This window comes from Lithobates pipiens, unplaced genomic scaffold (assembly GCF_037356315.1).
Source record: "Lithobates pipiens isolate NorthernLeopardFrog02 unplaced genomic scaffold, aLitPip1_a1.2 Scaffold_16, whole genome shotgun sequence".
Classification (NCBI taxonomy): domain Eukaryota; kingdom Metazoa; phylum Chordata; class Amphibia; order Anura; family Ranidae; genus Lithobates; species Lithobates pipiens.
The window spans coordinates 374496190-374517698 of NW_027507748.1; the positions used below are offsets into that span (position 1 = coordinate 374496190).

Below are 21509 nucleotides of genomic sequence, written 5' to 3' on the forward strand. Positions count from 1 at the left end.
ACAGTTTGATGCAGAGTAAACTGGCCTTTTTTTTTTACAAAGTATGGGGACCCCTTGTCTACATTCTAGATAAGAAATGTTGATATTATCGTTTTAGCTATTAAACTTCACACAGAATTGGTTGACTTGCTATACTGTATCTAGGTGCTTTCATTTAAAGATACCATATGGCATAAATGCACAATATTTTAACCTATGGTTCTGTGTATATAAGAAATATCAACAACATAAACTGACACAATCTTACAATTTAATGTAATTAAAATTAAAACAACAACACTTTGGACAATCAGTAACATTTTATTTATTGTATTGAAATAATATACCATGTTTAAATAATTAAACTTACAATCATAGTGTGAAAATCGAAAAACTATTTACAGGCATGGAATATTTGTAATATTTGTTGTTGTATGGTTTCTCTAATACTGCATACACACAACCAGTTTTTCCATCAGAAAAGTTTTTCCAACGAAGTTCAGACGGAGTTCCGCTGAAACTGACTTGCCTACACACGATCACACCAAAGTCCGATCGTTTAGAACGCGGTGACCTAAAACACGTACGACGGGACTAGAAAAAGGAAGTTCAATAGCCAGTAGCCTAGCCAATAGCAGCCCTTTGCGTAGTTTTTGGTCTGTCAGAACAGCATACAGATGAATGGTTTTCCCGCTAGAAATTGATTCCGTTGGAAAGATTTAAAACATGTTCTATTTCTAGGTCCGTCAGAATTTTTTAAAAAAAAGTCCGCTGAAGCCCACACATGATCGGAAAATCCAATGAAATGATTCCGTCTGACTTTTTCTGCCAGAAAGTCCGACTGTGTGTACATGGCATAAGTGATCATATTTGAGGTATGACCTGAACATTACAGTTAGAATATATAATTGTGTGGCCTCACAACAAAACATAAAATAAGGATTTATACCTAGTATACCATCATCCAAATTAAATGGAATAGAAATTGGAGAATATGGTCCCCAACCAGAACCTACAAAAAGAGGGGGAGCATGTGGACTATCTCTGTACAGGTAAAGAATGTAAACAAACAAATATATATACAACACATATATAAAAAAAGTTTATATAGTTTTTATTGATACAAGAACAACAATTAATATCTAAAATTGCAGATGGTATAGTATTTCAACTAGTTTTGCTGTGAACAGCTTCATCAGGAAATACAGTCAATACATCTGAAAAGATAAAAATATGACATGATAAAACAAAAACAACTTAATATATTTAAGTAACAATGTAAATGGGGAACAAAGTAACAAAATATTTTTACTGCAGTAGGCCGTTTTCCCCCAGTCCAGCATTATCAGGGCCCAAAGGCCATCTGGTATAGCCTCCGACGGCGACTGGAGAAGGCAAAAACACAAACACAAGGAGGCTGATGTTTGGGTGGAATAAATAGATAAAGTATGCTAAGTGGGGAAAAAATGAAAAACCCAGAACCAAAGATCCCCCAAGTAGTTGATCTATACTAAGACAATGAGAAGAGATGATGTACACCTATTGTGCAAGAACAGAGAGATATTAGTTGTTGTTCTTGTATCAATAAACTTTGTTATATTTTTTATATATGTGTTGTATATATATTGGTTTATTTACATTCTTTACCTGTACCGAGATAGTCCACCCGCTCCCCCTCTTTTTGTAGGTACTGGTTGGGGACCAGATTCTCCAATTTCTATTCCAAAGTTAGAATAGAGTTAGAAACTGTTGTATCAATGTATGGCATTTTTAAAAAAAAGCATGTGTACTTGAGCGATATGTTTTGTTATGTCTAGGCAGCCACATAGATGTGATCTGAGGCTGGGTTCTCATTGTTTTATATGAATTCTGCATGACTACTGATGCAAAAGGAAAAGGGATTTTTTTTTTCAGTACAAAACCTTATTATTGTATGCCTGTGCAAAACACTGCATTATTGTGAAATGCAGGATTTACATGTACTTTAATGCTAGACAAATGCTAGAAAAATGGTTACATTGAAGCAAAATGTTATAAAACATGCACCAAAGATGCATCAACGTGAATCCAGCTAGATGAAAACTTTCTATTGCCGAGGGTACATTTTTTGAGGAGGTTGATTATTGAAGAAACAAGTAGTATTTCCTAGACAAATCAGATATTGTTTTGATTTCTTAATTATTTTTTACTGTAGCTTGTAAAATCATTACAAAGATTGGCTTAATCGATAGATAATAATAGGTATAATGCAGTAACTAACAGCAGCAGCAATCATAATTAGGATTTTAATTTCCTTACTAAATTTAACTTAAATCATATTGGTTGCTATGAGTTACTTGTAGGCAGGTTGCCTACAGGTGTATTAGCTAATTAGTGGCTGGACCAGGCTGAGGGGGAGGAGTTAATGTGTGTTCTGCAGTTCCTGGGTTTTGGATCCAACCTACTCATCGATAATATAAATATGGGAGAAGGCTAGGTCTGGAGCTTACTGGCTCCTTCTTTTGGGATCTTCTCGCCGGTTTGGATGGGCCATACTGGAATGGACTCACTGCAGCTGCTGTGAACTGCTGCAACTTGCAGTCTGTCTGAGGCACCAGGGGTTCCAAGAAGAACATTCAAGACATGGAGAATGCCATAAGGGACTACTACCCTTCTGAGGTACACCTGGGCAGCCAGTTGGAGGTAGGTAGGGACATTATGATTTTACTGTTAATGTTGGATTGCATCAACTATTCTGAGCCTGTTCTGAAGCTATTCAAAGCGGTTTATGTTGGTTCTGGCATGTCAAAAGAACCAGAGTCTGTAAAGCTGTAAAGAGGCACATGGGTACAGAGTTAACAAGGAACCCTTACTTATCAAGTGTCTAATGGAAAAATCAGATAAATGGACTTGCACTTGAAAATTGTGGGTCGAGACGAGAGGGTGTGTACTGGTGTGCCGCAGATACCACTGCATATCAGTATGTAACGTTTTTTTAGGGTGTAAAAGTATCAATCGATCACATAGGGTGAATTAGTAGATGTCCAACCTCATTAATGGCTAATAACTGTGGGAGTAAAAGGCTATCCCATTAAAATGTATTGCAGGATTGAGGATAGAGTAGGAAAATGGGGGGGTGGGGTGAAAGAGGGGAAAGCGGGTGTGTGCCAGGTTAGGGTACCACTAAAAGATAGAGGCTCCAGATGCCTCCGTATACGGCCCACTGTGGGTGGGTCAGACTCAGAGATAGAGAGAGGGTAGAGAAAGAGGGAGGGAGTCTCTCAACATGGTGGTGAGGCCCTCAATCAGGAAACCCTCTAATCAGGTAAAAGCGTAGAAAAATTACCAAGGCAACAGTAAGGACTCATCAAAGTCAGAGGGTAGGTAGTGCTTAACCCAAGGTTGCCATACTTTTTCAAATTTCTTCACTTTATCGGTTTCGTTAAATGTCTTTTTCAGTCCAGTATATGGATATTTCAATTTTTTATGAAGAGCAGATCTTAGCAGGCTGCCAGTCTTGTAAAGTAAGCAACCAGCAGGTGTTTAAAAGCTGTCACAAGCCAACTGACCTTAATGCAGGCCCTACATGAGTTAAATTCTAAACAAATTTTCTTTAGAAAATCTGAAATTTTGTGTGTTTTGTGATTCGATGGTGCCACCATTGATTTCAAAATTTTGACCAACCAAGCCTTCAATTTCACCTCCTTTTTACAGAAAATAATTTTTGTGGCCGGGAATTTTCTTCTCTTGTACTCATGAGCTGCTGCCCGCTAATGGTGTGAAATTTCTTAGATATGATTTTCGAAAAGAAAATTCTTTCAAAATTCAAAATTCTAAATTCAACCCCTGTATGGCCGGCCTAATTCAGAGTCTTTGTTGTAATCTTAGAGGATCTTTAAGAAGGAATAATGTTAAAAAGCAGCCAGAGAGGTTTGTTTCAAAGCTCTTTTACTGCTTGTTTAGAGTATGTAACTAGTTTAATGTCCATAGTCTGATCACAGCTGCAATTTAACATACTAATCAATGTTTAATCATTCAAATCCTGTTTCATTTACAGACTTCAATAGGCATTCATTAAAATATTAAAACAATATATGCCACAATGAATGAGAGTAGGAAATGTCTACTGTGAGACACTACTGCTTCCACACCGGAAGTATAAATGGAAGTATAAACTTTTCTCACTCCCAGCTTTTGTATTGGTCTGAAATTTTGAACCATGACCGCATCTGCTGAATAATTAAGTTTCGTGTAGAATGCTTCCAGCTGTAGGAAAAAAAGAGAAAGGTATAGTATGATCCATATGCGTTATGAGTTTAAGGAAAAATAGAAAAAGAAAATTCATGCTATCAGAGGAAAGCACCTCAGATGACATCTCAAATCACTCTTCCAACATTTGCCTTAATTTTTGGAAGTTTCTAAATTCTCACACTTGCAGGCTGTTGTAAAATGAGACAATATGGTTGATGACTGAGTGCCAACCACAGTTTTAGTCAATCCTATCCCCATACACTTAGAACACACTGAGAGAACACACAATTAACCCCTTGATCGGGCCCTAGTGTTAACCCCTTCTCTGCCAGTGACATTTACACAGTAATCAGTGCATTTTTCCCTGCATTTTTATCCTTCACAAATCCCTGTGCTGTCAGAGGAGAGGAGCCATATCATTTATTCCTACTAAGTAGGAAAAACTATATGTCTCCTCTCCTAGTAAATCCTATCCCCATACAGTTAAAAAACAGTGAGGGAACACAGAATTAACCCCTTGATTTTCCCTTAGTGTTAACCCCTACCCTGCCAGTAACATTTACACAGTAATCAGCATCTTTTTAGCACTGATCGCTGTATAAATGCCAATGGTCCCAAAAAAAGTGTCAAAACTCTCTGATCTGTCTGTCGCAAATGTTGTGGTACCGTTAAAAATTGCAAATCACCGCCATTACTAGTAAAAAAAATTAAATAAAAAATGCCATAAAAATGCCATAAATCTTTCCCACGGCTTGCAGACGCTATAACTTTCACACAAACCAATCAATATACGCTTATTGCGTTTTTCTTTTACCAAAAATATGTAGAAGAATATATATTGGCCTAAACTGATAAAGAAATTTGTCTTGTAAAAAATATTTGGGGGGTATTTATTATAGCAAAAAGTAAAAAAATATTGTTTTGTTTTTAAGATTGTCTCTCTTTTTTTGTTTTTAGCACAAAAAATAAAAATCGCAGAGGTGATCAAATGCCACCAAAATGACCACACAATTGTCAGTTAAAGCGACGCAGTGCCAAATTGAAAAAGTGCTCTGGTCAGGAGGGGGGTAAAATCTTCCGGGGCTGAAGTGGTTTAAAAAAAAATGCAATCCTGCCCAAAGTATGCTGACCTTGACCTTTGAAACTTACTTGATCCAAACACTAACCCTGGCACTGACCTAGACCAAACCTTGATCTAGCTATTTTTTTTCTTTCTTTTTTTTACTTTGTTTATTTATTTATTTTTTTACACACTTTTTTTCTCTGCAAGGACAGACAAAAATACAATGTATCTTTCCTCTTCATTCACAGAGAGAGAGAAACACAGGGGCAGGCTTCACAGTGACTGATCTCTTCTGCAGTGATCCGGTGACCCGGAATTGGGAGTTTCAGATCCCGATTGTTAGCACGCAGCCCAGAGCTCTCGGTGAGACCCCAGTCTCTGTGCTGTTAAAGCAATCCTAGGGCGAAAATTTTATTAAAAAGAAAAATAACAAAAATAACAAATATCTTATGCTTACCTGCAATGGTTTTGCATAGAGAGGCCACAATCCTTGGGTCCCCCGCTGACACTCCTGGCCCCTCCCCCCTGCCGAGGACATGCTCATTTCCAAGCCAACCCTGTGGCTTGGCCCCACCCCCACATTCTACTCACTGGCTGGGACTGACAGCAGCAAGAGCCAATGGCTCCCCCTACTGCCTCTCTGTCCATTGAGGACAGAGAGAGAGAGGGAGGAGATAGACACTACTCTCACGCACACAGCTGGATTGAGATCGGGCTCAGTAGGTATAAGGGGGAACTTGGGGGGGGGGGCTACAAGCAAAAGGTTTTTTTACCTTAATGCATAAAATTCTTCTAGGCACCTTCTGCCTTTACATCCACTTTAGGTACAACGTAGAGTCACAGTGCTGCAGAACGGACTAATGTAAAAACCTTTCTTATTTTTTATTAGCTAGAACACCATACTGTTCCTTCAGAGTGATATTAAAGACATTTTTTTTTAAAAGACAAAAAAAAATATGTCGTACTTACCTGCTCTGTGCAGTGGTTTTGCACAGAGCAGCCCTGATCCTCCTCTTTTTGGGTCCCTGTCAGCAATCCTAGCTGCTCCCTCCTGGCGAGTGCCACCATAGCAAGCAGTTTGCTATGGAGGCTCCCGAAACTCTGCTCTGTGTGTTCATTCACACACGGAGCATGGCTCAGCCCCACTTTCACCTTACTGGCTTACTGACTGTCTCAACCAACGAGGGGGAAGAGACCTGAGAGAGCCACTGCTCTCGTGCACATCACTGGATCATGATGGGGCTCAGGTAAGTACTAGGGGGGCAGGGGGTGCTGCTGCACACAGAAGGTTTTTTACCTTCATGCATAGAATGCAAACCATTTTAAATTTGTGGTGCCTATGTTAAGTAATCAGCAGTGGAAAACAAAATCTAATAAAAGTATGTACCTGGGATTTCCCTAGCTTTATTGTTGTATTAAATACAGTCCAGGTGACAATTTCAGCACAGCCAGGAGTAGTGAGAGATCCATCATATCTGTAGAAAAGGGTTTCGTTTTCTACTTTTGGAATCAAGTCTTGTAATTTCACTTGTGAAACAGTTGTTTGCTGGTCTATTTAAAAAAAAGCAGTTTATTAAGACTTTAGTAAAATCATTCTGCAGAATATATATTCTTGAATTACATGAAGAATGCAGAATTAAACTCTATTTTAAGTTAGAAAAGAATATATTCGACTTCAGGCCAAAGCTCATGTATAAAGTATACCTCATAAATAGATGATCAAAAAAATGTTATTTTAAAACATACTTATTGTTATTAACCATATGAAACATTAACTATTAAAAGTAAACTCAATTTCTGTTAAAAAAATTGAAAGTCTAAATTTCAACGATTAACCTATTTATTTCTGTAATAACGTTCTCATTACTTAAGATAATAAAGTAATACATATGTATATCATTGTTTCTAAACAAACAAGGCTTTCATAGAAACATAGAAGAGTATTGACAGAAAAAAAGACCAACTAGTCTGCCCCTTTATTTTATTTTATTTATTTATGGAGTTTTTTTTGGGGGGGGGGGGGGGTTCTTAACACTTAATTGAGTATAGATCTATGTTTGTCCCAAGCACGTTTGACATCACACACTGTTGACTCGGCTGGAACTTTCAATAAAATAATATTTTCTAACATTAGTTTTGAACTTTCCTTCTGCTAGTTCATGTCCCCGTGTTCTTGATCCTAGCTTCATACTGAAAAAACTTCCCTCCTGAACCTTATTCATACCCTTGACTTATTTAAAGATTTCAATGTCAATGGGAGATTTGATGTCTCCCCTTTCCTCCATACTTTCCATTTTAAATTCCTAAAGTCTCTCCTGATACGTTTTATCCCCCAGATTTTTCACCATTCATGTTAGCCGTCTCTGGACTTGTTCTATCTTATCAATATCTTTTAGTAGGTAAGGTCTCCAGAACTAGCATTCTAAATTAGGTATTTCATTTGGGGACATTGTTTTTTATATCATTCTTTCTAATCCGTAGAAAAGGTATGCAACCAAATCTAAAAATGTTTTTGTTTTTTTTAAATGTTAGTTACTGTATTTATCGGCATATAACATGCACTTTTTCCCCCTAAAATCAGGGGGAAATCGGGGGTGCGTGTTATATGCCGATCCCCCGCTGTTGCTAACTCTTTCTGCCGTTCTCTGCGGCTTCTGTGTATTTACGGGCGCACTCGCCCATTCTTGGCTATCTTCGGCCATCCTCGGCTATCTTCGGCCGCACTCAGCTATCTTCGGCCGCACTCGGCCGTTCTCGTCGGCTCTCGGAAAGCCAAAAGCCGCCGAGAACGGCCGAGTGTGCCTGAAAATAGTCGAGAAAGGCCGAGTGTGCCCGAAAATAGCCGAGAATGGCCAAGTGCGGCCGAAAATACCCGAAAGCCACCGAGAACGGCCGAGAACTACCGGCGCCATTTTTAAATTGCAAATGGCTGACAAGGCTGCAAATGCAAGGCTGCATACGACTGACAAGGCTGCAAATGCAAGGCTGCAAATGAGGGACAAGGCTGCAATGCAAGGCTGCAAACGACTGACAAGGGTGCAAGTGTCGACAAGGCTGCAAATGACTGACAAGGCTGCAATGCTGCAAATAACACTGGCAAGGCTGCATTGATGGGCATTTAAATGTAAGTTTTTTCCTTAAACTTCCCTCCTAAAAGTTTTTATCTTTTAAATTCCCTCCTAAACTTGGGATGCGTGTTATACGCCGATAAATTCGGTAGTTAAACAAATAGAGGCAAATTTATAAGAAACTAATAGCTTTGTGAATGTCTCAACAGTCATGCAAGCATAATGATTAATTCCTGTAATGTTTGTATTATGTGTGTAATAGTTTCTTTGATACTTTTCACTGGGTGACTGTTACAACTCCTAACATTCTATCTTCAAAGAAAAAAGAGCATTCGACCATGAGAGTTAATGGGCTAAAAATATTTGACCAGCAGGGCACATAGGGGTTGATTTACTAAAGACAAATCCACTCTGCACTACAAGCGCACTGAATTGCACTTGGAAGTGCAGTCCCTGTAGATCTGAGGGGAAGATCTGAAATGAGGGGAAGCTCTGCTTATTTTATCATCCAATCATGTGCAAGCTAAAATGCTGTTTTTTATCTTCCTTGCATGTCCCCCTCAGATCTACAGCGACTTTACTTCCAAGTGCACTTGCAGTGCACTTGTACTGCAAAGTGGATTTGCCTTTAGTAAATAACCCCTAAGTGTAATATGAGGGAGACTTCTGTGTGCATTCTATGGAGAATCTTGTACGAATGGCTGAATGAACCTCCAGCTGCAGAATGAAGTGAAAAAATCAACAGTGGTATTATTACCATTGATAAATGTAACAGCTTCCTCCTGGTTGTTAGGGAGTCAGCAACCACATTATAACACTAAGGCCGCGTACACACGGGCGGACTGTCTGTCCAACTTAGTCCACTGAAACACATTTCAGCGGACAGTCCGCTCGTGTGTGGGCTTCAGCGGACTTTTTCAGCGGACAGTCTGGCGGACTAAGTCTTTCGGAATTTCCTTAATATTGTCCGTCCAACTTTGGTTTCAGCGGACAGTCCGCTCGTGAGTAGGCAAGTTGGACGGACTAAGTATGGCGCATGCTCAGAAAGGATTTACACGGCCGAAGGTTGCATTGCAGTGTATTGGACGTCGTATTTTTAGTCCCGTCGTACGTGCTGTACACGTCATCGCGCAAGCTTTCAACGGACTGTCTGTTCATCGTGTGTGGTCAAGTCCGTTCATTCAAAAGTAGGACGGACTGTCCGTCGGATTGTCTGATGGACTTAGTTGGCCAGACAGTCCGCCCGTGTGTACGCGGCTTAACATTATGATTCTGCTGCAAAGCATTACAGAGTTATTTTTAAAGATTTTATTACATTTGACCTAAAAAAATGAATGAACACAATGAATTAAAACAAAAAAAAGCTTAAATATTATATTTAAAAAGTATTATTATAAAATAGATATTATTATAAAAAAATAGAAATAATAGCTAACGGAGAAGTGGGGAAGGAGGTAATTTGGATTGTTTAGAGTTTACTAAGGGATAAAAAGCAGTTAAGGGGCATCCTCTGGAACTGCAGATGAATGAAACAGATGGAATACAATGTAACAGTAATGTTGTTACACTGTATTTCTAAAAGAAGATTTTAATTAAACAGTTACATTTTTTTTTGTCAGTACTGACATATTAAATACTGTTGTGACATAAATAGACAGAATTTTGTGTTTTAAAATATGAGAATTACAAATACTGTAAATAATCTTGCACATTACTTTAAAAAATATCTCAATACTTATTCCATTCAGTCAATTGTGTCATACCTTTTGATGTGATGTCATTTAGGGCCTGAATTATGCCATCATAATTGCTATTGTTTTCCTGTGATTCCTGTAAAGAGTAGATGAGAATGTAGAAATGTATTTCCATAAGTAAAATAAGTTTTTTCATATTTACCATAAAATCTTTTTCCTGAAGTCCATTGAGGTTCACAGGAACGTAGTAAATCTTATGCCGCGCACACACGACTGTTTTTTCCGTCAGAATAAACTCTGATGGTTTTTCCGTCAGAGTTCCGATGGAGTTCCCATTTAAAAAGTCTGGCCTACACACGATCACACCAAAGTCCGATCGTCAAGAACCTAGTGACGTACAACACGTACGACGGGACTAAAAAGGTAGTTCAATAGCCAGTAGCCAATAGCTGCCCATGCGTCGTTTTTGGTCCATACAGACAAACAGTTTTCCCGACTGGAATTGATTCATTCGGAAATATTTAAAACATGTTCTATTTCTAGGTCCGTCAGAATTTTCGAAAAAAAAAAAGTCTGATGAGGCCCACACGTGAACGGAATATCCGATGAAAAGATTCAGTCTGACTTTTTCTGCCAGAAAGTCCGACCGTGTGTACACAGCATTAGACATTTTTATTATACTGCCTCTTCAGGAGATTGAAAAACAATAAAACTTTAACACAGAGGGATGGAACCTATGTACCTCAAAAAAATGGCCAATTGTTATTCAATACTTACTGTTATTTTTCTCTCCTGGTCAGGAAAGGAAAAATATGGTAAGTATTCGGTAACAATTTCCGTTTTCCTGGCCCACCTCACATCAGCACAAATGGGATATAACATACCTAAATCAAGGGAGCTAAAAGAAAAGAACTTAAAAATAAGCTGCTTCATAAAAATAATTTTTTTGTGCTCCAAATCTCGCCAAGCTGGTTGAGATTACATCTAATTCTGAACAAAGGTTTTTCACAGGAGCTCCAGCTGGCTGTCTTACATGTGTCCTCAATAAATACCTTTGCATAAGCCGCCTAGGAGGCTGCTACCCCTCTGGCTGAGTGAGCTTGCACGTGTTGCAAAGGAGCAAAGCCTTGCCTTTTATACACCAGATCAATCATCTTTGTGATCCAAGAAGCTATAGTTCGTGATGATGCCGGTTCCCATTTACGTGGACCAGAAGATAAAACAAAAAAATTGCCACCCTTACGTACACCATGAGAATGTTGTAGATACATTAAAATCTATTTAAACATATCTAATGGCCTAAGGTCCAGTTGATCTGTTCGCTTTGGTCTTTGGGAAAAACTTGGAAGCACTGCCTCCCAATTTATATGGCCTCTAGAAACCACCTTTGAGTACAAGTTTGGTGAAGGCTGAAGAATTACTTTGTCTGCTGGGATGATACAGAGAGGTTCTATAAAGGATAGGGCCACCAGCTCTGATACTCTTCTTGGCGATTTGGTAGCTATAAGAAATATCAACTTGTACATCAGAAACCAAAGTGGGCAAGACTCGACCGGGCTAAATGGTGGCTGTAATAGAGCTTTTAGTACTATTCCCAAATCCAATGATAGAAAAAGTGTCTTCCTATAAAGTCTTATGTGTATTGACAACCATAAGAAATGTTTGACGGCTCATCTGCCCACTTATGTCCTGTAAATAATGACAAGGTGAATACTTTGATTGAATTGTATGCTAACCCTATATCTGGGGCTGACTGTAGGGACTCCAGGACATCTGAGAGATTTGGAGCAAGTAAAGACATTTTTTTCTCTCTAATGAAGGATACAAATTTTGCCCAAATTCTGCTATAGGTAGAATTTGTTGAAGACTTTTTTGCCTTTAATTGTGTCTGAATCACCTTGTCTGAAAGCCCTTGTGTTTGTAACCTGCCGATTCAAGAGTCACGCCGTCATCTGTAGCTTTGCTGGATTGGGATTGTGCCAATGATTTTGATATAGTAGATCTTATTTGATCAGCAGAGGCACTGAGGTTGCTCATGTCCAGCAGAAACAGAAACCAAGGTGTCAGGAAGGGCATGCCAGTGGACAACATGATTCATCTAGACAGACTTCTGTGCCTCTTCATAGGCTAATTCATGCTTCCATTCGTGCACATAGGAATTTGGCTAATACATATGGGCACACACAGAAGTGTGAGCACACATGTGCATCTGTGTGCTAACGTGCACAGGTGACTGATCTTGGAGCCAAAATGGGCTATTTAAACGGTGTTAGTGCTCAGGATCAGTACCGCTTTGTCTTTTAGCCTTCCCTGCATCCTTAGACCCTGTGATTCTGTATGCTGATTCCCCTGCTGTTCTACAGTCTGCTACCAGTGCATGCCTCACCTGCTCGCCGGTGCCAGTGCCAGCCTGCTTCAGTCTGCCATCCACCAGCTGTCTACCAGCTCACTTCACTGAAGACTACTGATAACCTCTCCTGCCTGGCATGGATACCCGCTCTGCTACTGGTAAGACCTACAGGCACTCATGCACTTCTACACCTTCTGTTCACACTACCAAGGGCCCAGAGTCAGAGGTGTAAGAGAGTCCTTCCTCATCATTTCAGGCTCTTAGAAGAATTAGAATGGCATGAGTTTTCTCCTTCAAGATCTTCAGCAGTACCCTCAACATCAGCTGGGCAGTAGGAAACACATAGATTAGGGGTTAATCCCAAGGAAATGTGAAAACATCTTGGACTAATGCTTTCTTGTACCTGTACCTCACTCTGAATCCAGGTACTTGTAAGTTTGATGGAGTTGTCATAGGATCTATGAAGGGCATACCCCAATGAGCAAAAATCGTTTTGAGGTATCTCCTGTTGATTGACCATTTGTTGCTGTTTGGGAAAACCCGGTTCAATTGGTCCGTCAGCTAATTCTGGTTGCCTTGCAAATATGCTAGTGTCAGTGCCTCCACATGCGTTTCAGCCCAGCAAAAGATATTTGTTGCTAGTTGAAGCAAGGGTTCGTCCCTTCTGCCCCCTTGTTAGGTTATGTAGGCTACCACCATTCAGTTGTCCAGCAATAATTTCATGGGAACACCCCTTGGATCAGATTCTGGAAACAGAGCAGGGCTATGAAGCTGTCTGTAACTCCAGGGAATTGAAGTGCCTGGACTCCATGACATCCCATTTACCTTGAACTCCCCTCCTAAGGCAGTGAGCTTCCCACCCCCAGAGACTGGCATCTGAATTTACCACTATCCAATCTCCCAGATAGAGAGGATCCTTGGCAATGTCCACCGAGCCAAACTTTGCCAGATGCATGCTGACACAAAAAATATTCTGATCCAGTGAGAAACTCTTCCACTGGCTTAGGAAGGGGACCTGGAAGGCTCTCTGATGAAATGCGACTGCCAGTATTGGTGTTGTGAAAAAGCCTAGAAGTACCATACAGTCTCTTGCAGAAGGAAAGGGAGGTTCCATAACAAAATGAATTTGGCAATCTTGCGATACAGTAGAGAAACCTGCCTCTTTTGGTTATGGAGTATTACGCCAAGTTATTCCATTACTACCTTGCAATGGTGAATCGCTCTCCTTCAATACGTTAAGTGCATGAATTAATTCATATATAAAATCAAAGATCAAAATAATATTAATAAAATAAACTACAATAACTATTATATACACAAATATATATATATATATATATATATATATATATATATATATATATATATATATATAAATGTGAGTCCATCTTTCAGTGCCAGTCTATAGAGATATACTGTATATGTATAAAATCAGTGAATCGTGTAATCCCATACACTAAAAACAATCCTGTGTGTATCGACCTTTGTTCACCACAGCGCCCTTCACTCCACCTGCTTGGTTGAACCCCGCTACCTAAAGGAGGTCAGTATGTGCCTTTGCAGTGTAAAAGTGGCACTGCTTCCACTGACAGATCAAATCAAATCCACAGACCTCAGCATAGTGTCATATATGTAAAAAGCAAGAGGAAAAAACCATAGTGCAGATCGCCCATTCAATTTGTATATATTATCCATATATATCCATATATTTATTCAGAAGTCAAATACAGGCATATTTCAGTACTATCCTTGCCTTGCACAGTCCACTTCTGTCCATCTAGCATGATTACATCACCACCCACCTCACACATAGCGCCCAATGAGCTTTCTCCAAGGTCTAGACTACACTGGGAGGGACTGAATGGGCATCCCATCAAAAGGATTTCTCTGCTTTTTCGGCCACCTGTGCTGCCTTAGATTTTATGGCTCCCCTCCATTGTGTTCTAGTGTATTTGCAGCCTGGTCTATAAGATATGGCTTCTCAAGCTCTCCTAAAATAGGACTGATTTCAGTGTAATGGTTTCTGCTTTTTCCTATTTACTAGAGGCAATAGCCCAGACTCTCAATCTATTGATGATTCTATCAAAAATGCCACTGTCAAATGCAGCTCCTCCAGAGCTGTAATAATTTTCAGCTCTATTCCAGATCTTATCGCTGCTTTGACATTTGTGACCCATGCTCTAGAAATAGAGGTCAGGGCTATAGTTGTCTGACAAGCTGCGCCCGCCACTCAGTAGATTCTTTTGAGGTCAGCTTCCGCCCGCCTATCCGTCGAGTCTCTAAAGTGATGGAATCTTCTAAAGGGAGAGAAACATGCCTCTATAGGCATTGAAGAACTGTGTCCACTCCTGGTAGAGATTCCCATAATGAGGCATCTGAAGATCTTAATAGGTACAACTTGGCAAATATATTTTGAATATTAACCTTTTTTTCGGGGCTTCTCTTTTTCATTTTCTATCAATGCCGGCATTTCTGTTGGAAAAGAGAATCCTACTTTGGTTGAGAGCCTTGCTCCCACTCTATGGCCCCCTTTACTGCATGATGTAGGGTTCTATGAACTAGAAATTAAAAGAATGCTCTGTAAGTCGTTCCCCCCCCCCCCCCCCCCGCAGGCTGAACCTGAAGATACCTCTACCGGGGAGTTTGGTCTTTATCTTGACAAGGCTTTTGATTTAGGATTACTTCCAAGACTATTAGAACTTACCATAAGCTGCAAACTCTCAGCCACCGCTTGTTGAATATAAATTTTGATTCTGAGTGCGTCTGCCTCTTTTTCTGCGGTCACATCCTTAATGCACTCTGCTCACAATAGCTTTTCTTGTAAGGATGGCACAGAACAAGGCCGCAGAGGCCTTGAGATGGTCCCCCTTCATTTCTGACAAGTTCCATATCTGGCATTCTACTACAGCCTGAACTATTTGGTAAATGGGACCAGCTTTTGGAATATGACTCTGAAGAGTGTGGTGAAGATGAGTGATGGAAGGACTTTTCCTTACTTTTGTTTAGGGCTTCTGCTTTTAGAAGTATACACTAAAATGTTGGTTTGAGAGTAACTTGGTTTTAGAGCATTTTGCAAGACAAGCTACATTTTTTTGTTATAAATTTTGACTTGCTATACAAGCTATGTCTTCATATACAAGTAGCGTCATGTCACAACTGAGTAAAAAAGAGAAGACACCTCGAAGTGTAGCAATATGGTTACATTTAATGAAGGTACAACATTTAGCAACTCACATGGTTGATGATTAAAATAATCTAAGTATGCAGGCATCTGTTCATATAGACCATCCTCCACACAGCCATAGATGTCATCCTTTCCACGCTGCACTCCACGAGCACTTCAAGCCTTTCTTTCAGAACGCTCTACTGCAGGGTAGTCTTCCCGGTCACGATTGCAGATTGACAGCGGTGAGAGACGGCGATGCACAGGATGGTCTATGTGGACAGCTCTACCCTGGATGCCTGCATACTTAGACGTGCCTGTTTTAATCATCAGCCATGTGAGTTGCTAAATGTTGTACCGTCTTTAAATGTAACCATATTGCTACACTTAAATGCACCTCTGTTCTCTTTTATACTCTGTAACTCCTGCTGGATTTTGATCCTAATCCCCCTGTGAAGGCTGCCCTTTGTAAATGGACATTTTATGGTTACACAACCTATCACATTGCTATGATCTTTTTATATGGACTATAAACTGAAGGACTTATGAATAAATGGTTGTGGAATGAATCATCTGAGTTTTCATTATTTGTTATGGGGAAATTTGATATACAAGTGCTTTGAATTACAAGCATGTTTCCGGAATTAATTATGCTTGCAATCCAAGGTTTTACTGTAGTGGTGTAGCATTATTTTACCACATGTCCCACGTAGCTCCCTCCTACCTATCTCTGAATTTGTGTGCCTCTGATAAGGGTAGTGAGCTCATGGCTGAGAAAAGACAGAAGAAAAAGGCAATTTTTTTAGCTCCATACAAAAAGTTAATTCATCCCCTTCTTTTTTTTTGGCTGTTGGCCCTTTAAAAAAACCGCTATACTTGATACAGGGGAGAAAGCATTGGCACAGAATGACAGCCCAGGTAGCAGAATCTCCAAAGGCATATAGAGCTGAGGTTAGAGGAGATGAACAAGGCAGAGGCAGTTAGGAATGATATGCAAATAATTATCTCCACAATGTAAGAATAAAGGTATTCCTTTCAGAGACATACTTTGGCACCAAAATGTCGAAATAGCCAACTCATCAAAATCTCCAATGACGTCACTTCCGGTGACTCTCCAGCAGCAGATTTCGAAGAGTTGGCACTACTGGCCATGTGCACGCAGGGCACCAGACAGAATAACAGAAACCCCCGGCAGCTGTTGGAGAACTCAACAAGTTTTCAAAAAAGGTTAGTGATTTACCTTGTGCATGTGCACTGTGGCGATTGTTAGATCCGAGTTCTCCAGCAGCTGCCGAGGGTTTCTTTTATTCTGTCAGGTACACGCACGTGCATGGCCAGTAGAGCCAACTCGACAAAATCTGCTACTGGAGAGTCACCGGAAGTGACCTAATTGGACATTTTGACGAGTTGGCTATTTTGACAGAATGGAGCCAGCTGAGCTTCCGCCTTGAAAGCATGCTGTTTAAGCATATTGCCTTCAGTCCTAGCACACAGGGTGTCCAGTTTTTAGGCGGATTTAGTTCAAGTCGCCTAGACCCTTTAACCCTGGGAGAGGCTGAACCTGCTAGGGCAATGTTCTTGCATGCATTATCCTGGTTCTGCATGCCAATGACCAAAATACTGTTAGAGTAGAGCAACAGTATTTCCTCATCTAGGTATAGGGGTAATTTATAGGTGTAAAGATCTAGGAAAACTTTACCTTTTACCCTCTCTGCCCACAGCCCTAGTAAAATAGTAGTGAGAGGCAAAATACATTATCCTGGAAGCAGAAATTCAGACGTGCGAATGGGTAAGAGGCCCAAATAACCTACTTTTAGTTTACCAAGGAAGGGAATGGCCGCCATACTTATCCTCAGGTAATTTGCATGTAAACCCACCTAAATTCACATTCTACAACATCATTGGGCAAATGAAGTATGGACCAGTTTAGGACCCTCCAAATACAGTTTGGTATTTTGTAAAGTTTGGAATTGTTAATTTTTTACCCTTCTTTTTTATTCTTCCTCTTAAAACACTGGTCTAGTACAAACTGACAGACTGGCACCAGTCCAACAGGCAGCTGCACATTTGCCAGCCCTTCTGCAATAGAGATACCAGCCCTTATACCAGGTGTGCTGGGCTGGTATATCTGAGAGGGGGACATACTAATAAAATGTAATGTTAAAAAATAGAATAAAATGAGAAGCAGGTCTAGCATATCTTCCAATATTTATAAACATCTACTATATAATTCAGTTTGTGTGGATCTCTTTGTCCATTGTTTATTTACGCAAAGGTATGTCCATTCTACTAACCATAGCTTGAGCAAATAAGACAGATTCTTCTTCTGCAGAAGCATATGGGTGAAAGCTTCTAGAGGACTTATAAAACTGTCATTGAGATTAGTTTTAATTCATAATTTGTATTCAAATGTTTACTACAATTTTAACTGTGTATTTTATTGTTATTACATTAAAAACACATAGAGATTACGGTAATGTAATTTATCAAACATACTTCAATAAAGAATGCAAGCACAGCAATTGTTCTTCCTTCCCCAGTAATATCTCCACCAGATTGTGACCGGCTGCTGGACATTAGCGTGTGAACTATATGAAGCTAAACAAAAAGGAGAAGCATTGAATATGTATTATATTATATTGCTTTTACTTACATATGTAATTTTATAAACTGATATTTTGTGTTGTTATAGTTATGAAATCCATATTTTACAAATTTATTTTAAATACAGAGTGATTTCAGGCTAAAATGTATACAGAGCATGCCGATGCCTCTAATTAGAAAGCTCAATGCTCATTCTATACCTTTTGGCTGCTTCTGCATACTGAAGATTTAGAAAGCAACATATCTACTTGTAGAGAGCCCCTAAATAACAAATTCATAATTGGCACCTGCTGGCTGGAAAAGACAAATATGAACTACATGCTGTATATGCAATAAATCTAAACATAATACAAACATAACATTTATGAATATGTTGCCTGTAACCACTTGCAGGGCAACCAACAGTAATTTTACTGCTGGCCAGCGGCTTAAAGCGGAGGTCCGCCCACCGCTGCAAAAATGAAAAGCCAGCAGCTGCACAATACTGCATGATTTTTAATAATTGGACACTTACCTGTCCTGGAGTTCAGCGATGGTGTATGCCGCCTCCATTGCGAGTAAGGGAACCCAGGAGTGAAACCTTATGGCTTCACATTGGGAACCCTACATAGCATGCACAAGGCTCCTCTTCTCTCTTCTACTGGGCCAACAGCCAGGGAAGGAGGAGGGAGCCCAAGGGGGTGATGTCAACACCCATGTGATCCAATTCCTGTACCATTTTACACTTCGCACTGTGATCTGTGAACCGATTTGGAGGTGTCATTAGTTTGACATTGGCACCCGCAGCGCAGATGGCAGTGTGAACTGCCTGCAATTCAGGTCCTCACAGGAATAGCAGGGTTTCCCACATCGTACCAGTGTGAACCAGGACTAAATCATTTTATTGCAATCTCTGTAATATAAAATATATAAAAAAATACATTTGCAGGTGGTTTAGTCTAGGAACCGAGCTTAAAATACCATGCCACAATAATCACTTAAAGAGTAACTTTTGTTGAGAAAAAAAATTCCACTCTGGGTGATCTATGTACATTGCAAGGATTATAACAACCTTTGTTGCAGATTTCTACCTTTTGTTATTCTGAAGTAATCCATGTGCATTCCTCTAAGCTTGATGAGTGAGTCTAATGGAATGGTTTCATAATTTTCTATCAGGTGTGCACCTGCAGGGTTCTAATGAGGAAATCTGTTGGGCCTGCATCTCTTTAGACGTGTTCCTACTGTTAGTGTCTTACCAAAAATGACATTTTTGTTGCAGGGGATGCCTGAAATCTGACTGGTATCTTAGGCCGCGTACACACGGGCGGATTGTCTGCCCAACTAAGTTCGTCAGACAATCCGACAGACAGTCCGTCCAACTTTTGAATGAACGGACTTGACCACACACGATGAACAGACAGTCCGCTGAAAGCTTGCGCGATGACGTGTACAGCACGTACGACGGGACTAGAAATACGACGTCCAATACACTGCAATGCAACCTTCGGCGTGTAAATCCTTTCTGAGCATGCGCCATACTTAGTCCGTCCAACTTGCCTACACACGAGCGGACTGTCCGCTGAAACCAAGTTTGGACGGACAAAATTACGGAAATTCCGAAAGACTTAGTCTGCCAGACTGTCCGCTGAAAAAGTCCACTGAAGCCCACACACGAGCGGATTGTCCGCTGAAACACGTTTCAGCGGACTAAGTTGGACGGACAATCCTCTCGTGTGTACGCGGCCTAAGGCAGACTTTCTGGGAAAACTGGTGAGTCAATCACACAAGCAGGAAATTATGTTTTTGGGGAGTGGTCGGTACACACTCTGTGTAATGAACAACTCCAGGTTGTCATTCTGCTATGTATTCTGCGAAAATTACAGTGACTGCAGTTTGAAAAGGAAAGGTAACTTTTAATAACATTCAATTACAATATGACTTGTGTTGCAATTGTATTATTTTTTTTTTAATTGCTATTTTTTTCCCCCACAAAAGTGGAGTTACCCTTTAAAAGTGATATAGATAATATTTGATTAAACTTGCCAGCATCTGTCTAGAACTGAAGTAGCCATTTTCGGTGGAGTGCTACTTTTAGAATGGTTAAAAGTATTCAACAATGTAAGCAAATGTCATATATCTGTGCCATTTTTTTTATAAGTGATTTGTTCACAAAAAAACTGTTTTGCCTTTGGATAAGGAAAAGGTGAATTAGGATTTCCTACCTCAGCTGCGTATCTTTTTCCATTAATGCTGTGCTCAGATCCAGCCATGTCTCTGTTACCCCAGTGAAAGTGAAGCTGTTTAGCTTTGTAAGTACCTTGAAGTCCTCCTCCACTAATTGTAATTTCGTTTTCTCCTTCTAGAAATAACTCAGCTAGAATGAAATGTTAACATTTTGATATACATTTATGAAGAAAGATTATTTGTTTGCAAATTTTTTTTTAACAGAAACGTGTTTTTATAAAAAAAGAAAAGAAAAAAAAATCTGTATTTTTTTATTTATATAGAAAAAAAAAACACAGTGCTGATTAAATACCACCAAAACAAAGCTCTATTTTTGTGAAAAAATATATAATTGTCATTTGGTTATGGTGTTGTATGACTGAGCACCTGTTAAAGTAGCGCAGTGCTGAATAAATGGGTATCATATCCAGTTACTATGTGATGTGCAAGCTTCATATAATAAACAAATGAAAATCCTTTACCTACCCTGTCTGTGTTAAATCCTCCTTCATTTGTCCTTCACACTCTCCCCACCCTAGACACTGCAGCTCACAAAGGAAGGGTTTTAGCAACAGAGACAGTTCTGTCAATCCAGAAAGCAGCGAGTAGGACTAGGTGGGTTGGGTGTTGACTGACAAGCTACATGCTGGTGACTTAGTAGTGACAATGTTGCCACATCACCTTCAACATTTGTTCATTCTTCTTTATTGCAAGCAGACACAGCCTACATGAAAGTGGCAACTCTGCTCTGATCTAAGAAAACGTTCAGCATTGTTGCCACACCATCATAGGAAGTTCATTAGTTCTACTTTAAGTAGAGTAGTACACAGAGGCATTACTGGGATGGAAATTATAGGCACTATAAATTTGTGTTACTTAAAGTGGATGTAAACCCTCACATATACTCAATGAAGTGAACAGCCGCAGATGATACACAGGGATGAAACAAATCTCCCTACATAAGTTTTACATCTATATCTGCTGTCTTCAGCTTTATTTACTGTTTAGAAAGTTCACATTGGGGGTTATTTACTAAATCTCAATGCCCTGTACACACTGTCGGACATTCCGACAACAAAATCCATTAGATTTTTTCCGACTGATTTTGTGCCAAACTTGTCTTGCATACATACGGTCGGACAAAGTTGTCGGAAAA

General features: G+C 39.8%; 1 protein-coding gene across 1 annotated transcript in view; it reads right to left on the reverse strand.

The window, feature by feature from the left end:
- Positions 1 to 280: 280 nt before the first annotated feature.
- CA4 (carbonic anhydrase 4) overlaps positions 281 to 21509 on the reverse strand; it is a 131030-nt gene continuing 109801 nt past the window's right edge. The window contains exons 11-15 of the mRNA XM_077482142.1: positions 20353 to 20504; positions 18044 to 18145; positions 10104 to 10170; positions 6660 to 6823; positions 281 to 4224 (exon numbers count right to left, since the gene is read on the reverse strand). Coding sequence (XP_077338268.1) covers positions 4033 to 4224; positions 6660 to 6823; positions 10104 to 10170; positions 18044 to 18145; positions 20353 to 20504 — 677 coding nt within the window. The 3' untranslated portion in view covers positions 281 to 4032. The remainder of the gene's footprint in view (positions 4225 to 6659; positions 6824 to 10103; positions 10171 to 18043; positions 18146 to 20352; positions 20505 to 21509) is intronic.